At 40.6% G+C, this 8,301-nt stretch overlaps 1 protein-coding gene across 1 annotated transcript; it reads right to left on the reverse strand.

Annotated features, from left to right (window-relative positions):
- Positions 1 to 769: 769 nt before the first annotated feature.
- Positions 770 to 8,006, reverse strand: LOC109758866 (tryptophan--tRNA ligase, cytoplasmic). Its single transcript, XM_020317725.4, has 11 exons — positions 7,640 to 8,006; positions 7,435 to 7,554; positions 6,125 to 6,310; positions 5,913 to 5,964; positions 5,565 to 5,717; positions 5,090 to 5,182; positions 3,006 to 3,083; positions 2,761 to 2,832; positions 1,884 to 1,952; positions 1,673 to 1,781; positions 770 to 1,389 (listed from the first exon to the last, which is right to left on the reverse strand). The coding sequence occupies exons 1-11, from the start codon at positions 7,849 to 7,851 to the stop codon at positions 1,382 to 1,384; spliced, it is 1,152 nt and encodes a 383-aa protein (XP_020173314.1). The 5' UTR covers positions 7,852 to 8,006; the 3' UTR covers positions 770 to 1,381.
- Between the last annotated feature and the right edge of the window lie 295 nt (positions 8,007 to 8,301).

Here is an 8,301-nt window from a genome sequence, read left to right on the forward strand (position 1 = left end):
CTCTCCACTCAAATCGAATGCTTCGGCTCCACGGCCACTCAAATCGAAGGTGCCGCGAGTTGTGTCTAAGAATCCAACAACATTGACTCTCAAAATTGGCCTTTAAGTGGGACATTTTGCTTTCTAAAGTTTCATAACACCACTCGCCATATTTTTTCAGATCGCATACAAAATTTATTGACCCCTCATCCAATATTGTTGTAGCCTGAGAGGTACATTTTCCCGTCATTTTTTTCCATTCTTTATGTTAACCAATACGCTGACTTTTGTCAACGGAAAGTTTAAAAATCTGACATCAGATTTTTAAACATGACAAATCAAATATTTTTCATGGCAATTTATGTTGGTGCAATGATGGCAAATTTAGTTTGCAAGCACGACAATTTTCTGGACTGGAGCAAATTTGCCATGGTCATCAACTAAACTTGTCATCTTCAGCAAACATAATTTGCCATGAAAAACGTTCGATTTTCCATGCCTAAAAATCTGACGTCCCCTAAATATCCAGGTCCTTTTGTCAATACAAAGTGCCTAGGTCCTACAAACCGATGGGCATCCTTTTGTTTATCTCCTCCAAAACGGCACTCAATGCAATGATAAGTACCGCCTCCGTTCACTGTTATAAGATGTTCTAACTTTTTTTTTCAAAATCGGATATATATAGACTCATTTCACTCTGTATATAGTACTCCCTCCGTCCCATAAAATAAGACACTTTTTGACACTACACTAGTGTTAAAAAACGTCTTACATTATGGAACGGAGGAAGTACATATGAAAATATCCAAAGCATATTATAATAGTGAGTGGAAGTAAGTTTCAGGAGCCTTTTGTTACATTTCTGATTTCTCTGTACAAGAGTGTCAGCTTGTGCAATTGTCATGCTTCTCAAGTAGTAACACAAAGGGATCTTGCTACATGGTCAACTGATTTCTCAGCAAACAAAAATGTTGGGAGTGCAGTTTCAAAAAAGCAATTCTAGTTTTAAAAATATGGAAGGAGTGAGGTGTATGGAGATAAATGCTAGTCAGTTTTGCCAAAGATTTTGTGTGCCTGTGGGCCCAAGCCCAGTCTACAGGGAGGAGGTTGGCTATTTTGGGGGGCAAAGAATCTTGTCCAGTCAGACACTTGGATAAGAAGGTCAACTTTGTTTTTGCACAACCAAAAAGAGACTAGTGAATTAGTCGTTATTCTGCTTCGAAATTGATCATGGCTAAAATCATTAGCGTCTTGGGACCGTTGCTACGTCAGGCCATTGGAAAAAAATGAAAAAAAAAAACTACTCCGACTAAAAATAAAACCTTGTACATTGGTAGCATTCCTGTCTTGATAATATTCTCAGCCAAACATATTGGGAAGAGGTCTCGCAGCCATGAAGGCGTCAACCATCTGCACAAGCAGGAAATCGTTAAATAGACAAGAAATATATGTTCTATGCATATTGCTGAGATGAGCATTTCGTTGAGAAACTATAGCCATGCTGTCGGCCGTGCTTGCATATACATGCTCGCTACTGTGCAAAATATGCATAATATAATTACGTGTGAGCACAGTGGATACGAAATACGTATCATTTTTACCCAAAGATACTAAATATTATTGCGCCATGCTCATTGTGTACTTAAGAATGTACAGAAGTGTGCAAGATGACAGATCTAATGAATTGCATTACCTCCTGTCACTTGAGCTCTAGCTCTCGTATGTCTTTTAACCAGCTCAGATAGAACGTCACCAAGAAGATTCTTCACTTTACCAGTTAGCAGGTTTCCATCCCCGTAACCCTGACGTTGAGATTCAGAACATACATTTAGTTGAGGAAAATAGGTAGAAGAAACGTATCGAATAAACTGATCCCATATATGTAGCATAACTTGAAATATTACCTTCTTTATCTGCTCGAGATCATCGTCGTCTTCAAGGAAGAAGTTCAGGTACTTAACCGGGACATCCACCTGAACACCACAATTATAATTCACTGATTGGTTTTGTCTTGCCCAAGGAACCCAGTACACAACAAGAATATTGCAGGAATGAAACAAGAACAAGACGAGGTGCGAATGATGCTTTGTCACGATGACGTTCATTTCAGATTGTAGGCCAGCACATGCAAGATCACTAGCAGGTATAGTACTCCCTCCGTAAATAAATACTCCCTCCGTTTCTAAATATTTGTCTTTTTAGAGATTTCAAATGGACTACCACATACGGATGTATGTAGACATATTTTAGTGTAGATTCACTCATTTTGCTCCGTATGTAGTCACTTGTTGAAATCTCTAGAAAGACAAATATTTAGGAACGGAGGGAGTATAAGACGTTTTAACTCTTTTCTGATTCAGATGTATATAGACGCATTTTAGTGTATTGTTCATTCATTTCAGTCCGTATGTAATCCATATTGAAATATCTAAAATGCCTTATACTGCCTCCGTTCCAAAGTAAGTGCCGTCGTTTTAGTTCAAATTTGGACTTATTTGAACTAAAACCACGACACTTATTTTGGGACGGAGTGAGTATTTGTTTACGGAGGGAGTACCAAATAAATCATATGCACATCGCTTCCCAACTGCAGATTCTGTAGGACTGAAAGTTTTTCGGGATATATACTCAAACTATTTATTTAGTGTAAGTTTTGCATCTCAAGCAATATATCTCAGAAAGTGGTGTACAATACAGGCAATCGGAGAAGCAAAAAAGGCTTGCTATCTGCACTAATTTGTTGTCCAATAAAAAGTGCTCAAGAGCAGGACAAGGGCTTACCTCAAGGTTAGCTCCAAGCTCTCTTTGGAGTTCCGCTGAGTCTTGGCCACCTGAGAAAGCATATTTGTTCACCTGGAAAACGAATAACAATAATGATAAGCCTGTGAAATAATAGAACAATCCCACAGTCCACAGTTTCATCTTTGGCTCAAGCTAGCAACCATTTCACACACAAAAAAGGACTAGCTCAAGATATGTAATTGTCGGCAAATATTTCTCAGGCCAAAGTTATGCTCACAACAAACCTTCTTTATTTCTTCTTCACTATCTGTCACATATATCGCAGAATTTGGATCACTAGCTGACATTTTCGTGCTCTCCCCCTGTAAAATAGAAATAAGCAACTGGTAAAGTAGTGTCTTAAAAATTCATCGCATCCAAGATATCCTCCGTTTAAAATTGTAGAATGTTATAGTTTCAACCTAAATCGAACTTCTTTATGTTTGACCAAGTTTATAGGATTTTTGTACCAAAAACAGTAGGGAAAACTCCTACTGTGAGTCTTTTTCATTTATAATTAGCAATGGTAATGTACAATGGTCTGTAACATAACAGCATGTTACAAGTTCATAGGAAATGTATCAGCATTTACAATACCAAATAAATATACTATGAAAATCTATTTCATGGCAGATTTAGTGAAATTTTGGTGCTGTAGATGGTGCTATATTTTTCTATAAATTTGGTCAAACTTAAAGAAGTTTGACTCAGGAGGGAATCCAACCCGCAACCCCAAGGTTATGAGTCTTATAAGCTACCAATACCAAACTAAGCAATTTCAAAAGGAAAAGCTACCAAACTAAAACATGTTATAATTTGGAACTGAGGGAGTATGAAGTAAAAAAGAAATGCTGAACAAAAGACATGGTACATGGACTCCATAAATAGAAGTCAAAAGTCTTGTACAGTTCAAAAAGGCCAATTTGAGAAAATAGCAAGTTCAACAACTAACTAGTAGCAGTTAAACTGGGCTTGTATTTATCATAATAATACAAGCTTGTGGGCAATTTGATAATCGCAATCTTACAGTATGTGCATCATGAGATTTGTTTGTTTCCAGGGAACCCTCAGGCCAACGTCAACACCACAACACCGATGTGTAGACAGGTTCAGGCCCCCAGATTGGGTAATAGCCTACGTCCTGTGCGTATCGATTATATGATGAACAAGAGTACAACAATGACTCTAGGCGGACTGGGAAGCAACCCAACAAATTCTAGGGTTTATGTGGGGTATTGAGGCGGTGGAAATGATTTTTATGCGGGGCCCTCTCCACCCTTTATGTAGGGGTATTGAGGCGGTGGAAACCCTTCTACATCCGGCTTCTGCCTTGCCTTGCAAGCTACTCCCTCCGGTCCCGAAAACAAGGCATCCAATTTTTCCCATCTTTCTCCAAAAGGAAGGCGTATCTCCAATCAGGAGTTGAGCTGGGGGTGTGAATATTCATATGACTGGTGCGCTCTGGTTTGTGTTGGTCTGCGTGCAACCACATGCACGCCATCTTTTTGAAAACGGAGGGAGTAGCTTAGGGATAAGCCTGCCTTGTTTATACCTTGGATATCCGCATGTGATTTCTAGTACCCGTGACTTACCCAAACTAAATCAGATTACCCGTGTGGGCCCTAAGGCATAGTATACATACGCATAGACCTGCACAAGGTATTTTGGTACAGCCATACCGTGGGTATAATTATCCCTCGGTAAAAGCTATTGCATTTATCTCATAAAGAAAGGTTAGTTACATTTGTTAGTCTTGGTTAACATATGCATAAATATGGGATGCACTTGTAACTTCACAATTAGGAATTCTAGGAACAAGCTTGAATACTTCCAATTGAAACATTTCATCTGTAAGATATCACTTTGCTATACAATCCTAACTGGCTGGCATTGTATGGATAATCCCATACCATCAAAGATCTCCATTGTGCATCCATGCATAAACTCATGTCTCATTGCCACTAGCTAAATACCCGTGCATTGCTACGGAAGTTAAATGTTCAAGCATTTGCTACAGAAGTTCTTTTTTATTGCACGAGTTGTTTAAACGCTCGTGTCATAGTAATCTCTAGCTTTGTGCAAATAAAAATATATTTCAAAATATATATCAACGGATCAACTAATAAAAATATTGTCATACATTTATCTACTACATAGAATGCATGATAATTATGGTAATTGATTTTTTGCAATTTAAGAGGTAATCTCTAAGGGTGAATGGACTGCCACCAACTCAGACTTTTATAAGAGTAAAGACAAAGATTTTCGAACTTCTGTGCAGTGAAGATATTAATTTCTGGATTCATATTCCTGAGAAAAATAAATGTACCTGAAGAGCAGGGAAAAATCTGGATTCAGTCAGTGATGGCTTTTGACAACCAATTCTAGGGGCAACGTCACGGGTCATCCTGAAATAAGGATCCTGGCAGAATAGAAAATGAATTGATTGACAAACAGATGCTTGTTAAAAAAATATAAACATCTACCAACAGATCAGCATCTATGACGAAATTATTCAGACATGCTTTCGGCCCAGATCTTTTGGCAGCTTATGGCATAAGCCATACCTTCCCCAGTTTATTTTAGAAGCCGCCCCCATACTATGCATTGAGGTTAAACCAGTTAACCAAATAAGCTGGGGAGGGGGTAGCTTATTTAGAAGCCGCCAACAGAACTGAGCCTCCATGATATTTGCATAGGAATAAAGACATCCATTTTTTTTTCGGGGTAAAGACATCCATATTGATAGGATATAAAACCAATCATGTTAGATAAGATGATTATACAAAAAGTTATGTTTATACCTGGTCTATTGCACATGGGATCAGGCAACGTAGTTGTTCCATGCCAGAGAAGAGATGGGGAAATGAAGAAGGGAATGACGGAACTGCTTGCACAGGAGGAAAGCTAATCTTTCGTATGTGATCCTCTTGACTGAATCCAAATATTCCTACAACCTGTCATTCAAGAGTAAACTATATTGGTGAAAGATAATGCTTGAAGGCAAGCGACTCGATTTTGGAATGTACTCCCTCCGTCACATAATATAAGATCTTATTACATCCAATATATGAGTATATTGGATGTAATAATATCTTATATTATGGGACGGAGGGAGTAAACATTCTCCTTTTCAACCGAAGAGGCCTCACCTTATTATATGTCACACATCTGGCAACTTTAACCATGTTTTCATAAAAGGCACTGCAAGGAAAGGAAAGAAGACTTAATTTGTCATCTAGTAAGCAAAGCTGTGATGAACAGCATACACTTCACTTGCTTAGCGGCAGTTATCTGAACAGAAACAAGATGTGCCACAAGGTCAAAAATTAATCAGAACTACAATTAAAATGAGTAACCTTACCCTCCAACAAAATTAAAATCAGAGAACATGAAAGTCTTTTCAACATCAAAACCACATGCTATGATGTCTTTTGCATTTTCACGTGCAAGCCTTTTGCTTTCGTTAACAGTCAAATTCTTCCACAGGAACTTCTCATCATCAGTGAGCTGTATTACCAGTGGCACCTTAAAAGCATCCTGCAAATATCTGAACAAAAAACTTGATGGTTAATCAACATTGTCCATGGTTACTTACAAAATAAAAAATGGGAGTCAGGACCCCAGTGCAAGAATTAAATGACCATTTAGTTAGTATAGATGCTACATAAAGGCTAGGGAGTATAGTATGCATTTTGGGCTGTATTGTATTTATGGTCTACTTAAACATGAAAGATAAATGGTAAGCATCCTCATCATGCCACCTAGCATTTTTTTCAAATAAGGTAATTGATGGTATGCCATCTTTTACTTGACAAATGGCCTCATTATTGTTCTTCCATACTGCATATATGCCAAATTCACATAAAAATCTTAATTTCCCATGGACACATAAAGCAACTCAAGCACAGATCCAGATAACAGAAAAAGAAACGCACCCACGCACCCAGACAGGCCCTTGCCAAAATGAAAAATAATCCTCTATTTTGAACCGAGGCGGTTATCACGGCAGAGCCATAAACCACCGAAGCAGACTATGATAGCGTGGTGGCCCCTTCTGTTATGCTAGTTTGTATGGGTGGGATGTTAAGTTACTTAAGCTTGATGATTATGGATAATGCAGTAATATTATGTCAGTTTGTTGTCTTTGACAATACCATAAACAGGCATGAATTTCCTGGTCTGAGTCTTTGCATTATGCTCTCTGCATGTGTGTAGCTAGTAGAAGAAAAGAAAGTTGAGGTTTTTGTAGTGTGCATTTGTGCATGTATAATTGTGCGCAAGTGTAGTTCGTAGAAGGAAAAGTTGTGACGGTGTTTCCAGGTGAGTAACTGGTTGCTCATATAACTTTAAGAAAACTGAAGACCCAAAACCCCAATGAAAGTATATTGATCACACAAACTATTGTGCTGACTCCATAAATTATTCCACTATCCCTCTTAACTCAACACATAAAGTGCTACAGGCATGAAGGATGACTTCAGCATCAGAAAACATACAGGTTTCACTAGATTCTAGATCTGGAAACAAATTGGGAACAACTTCACACCTCATCACATCACAGGCTATTCTAGCGAAAAATATGGCCCCGCTACCTCGCTGTGACAGCAGCATTGCCCAGTTACACAGCACAGTGAATCAACAAAGAGGAGCTGAAGCTTCAGGCCTGCTTACTTGGTGAACATGAAGGGGACGAGGTGGCCGAGGTGCAGGGACTCCGACGAGGGGCCCCTCCCCGTGTATAGGTAGAACTTCTCGCCTTTCTCGTACAGGTCAAGGATCTCGTTGAAATCCCTGCCCATACAAAAAAGATCGTCAGCGATTCTTCCTACCTCACCGGAAAAGGAAAGAAGCGAACATGATGATTTTGCAACGGTACCGGTGGGCGAAGAAGAGACCGCGGCGGAGGAAGCGATGCGGGGGGCGACCAGTGAGGCGCGCGACGCGGTCGATGGTCGCTGCGTCCAGGCGCTGGCAGCCGAACTGGTCGACAAGCTTGTCGTAGCCGATGCCGCCCTTACCGGCCGACACCTCCCACGGGTTCACCACCTGCTCCTCCTCCTTCTCGACCTTCGGCGCCACCGCCGTCATAGGCAGCGGGCTGCGGGAGGCGGAGGAAAACCAGCGGGGTTAGCGCCGGACCGGTTCGCGGGCGGCGCGGTGGGCGGTAGTAAGCAGGTGGCGGCGGGTGGGGGTCGCGGGAGGCGAGGGGTTAGGGGTTTCGATCGCGGTATCAATGAGATGGCTAATCGCTATCAGGCTATGGTCGTTTTTCTTTTTCTTTTTTTTTGCACGGGGGCTATGGTTGTTCATACCTTCTTATGTTAAGGGGTGGCTTGTATTCGTATAGGATACGTGGTTCGTACTTATAGGATGCGAACCGGGCGTGATTGCATCTGGGGTCCACCAAGTCACGAAACGCTAAGGCGATAGGAGGCGATTGCGTTCTAAGCTAGGATAAGGGTTTCGAAGCACCTGGGTGGCTGGATTTCAGCTGGGATCGGGATGGCGATGGCGTCTTCCCGGACCAAGGTCGACGAG

This window comes from Aegilops tauschii, chromosome 7 (genome assembly GCF_002575655.3).
Source record: "Aegilops tauschii subsp. strangulata cultivar AL8/78 chromosome 7, Aet v6.0, whole genome shotgun sequence".
Taxonomy (NCBI): Eukaryota; Viridiplantae; Streptophyta; class Magnoliopsida; order Poales; family Poaceae; genus Aegilops; species Aegilops tauschii.

What these genes read in the sequence shown, in the direction of transcription:
- LOC109758866 (XM_020317725.4), bottom strand. Translation starts at nt 7,851, where the DNA reads ATGACGGCGGTGGCGCCGAAGGTCGAGAAGGAGGAGGAGCAGGTGGTG. An exon ending in GTGAAGAAGAAATAAAGAAG is followed by an intron (nt 2,833 to 3,005) that starts GTTTGTTGTGAG and finishes TTCGTTTTCCAG; the next exon opens with GTGAACAAATATGCTTTCTC. An exon ending in AGCTTGGAGCTAACCTTGAG is followed by an intron (nt 1,953 to 2,760) that starts GTAAGCCCTTGT and finishes TGTGGTGTTCAG; the next exon opens with GTGGATGTCCCGGTTAAGTA.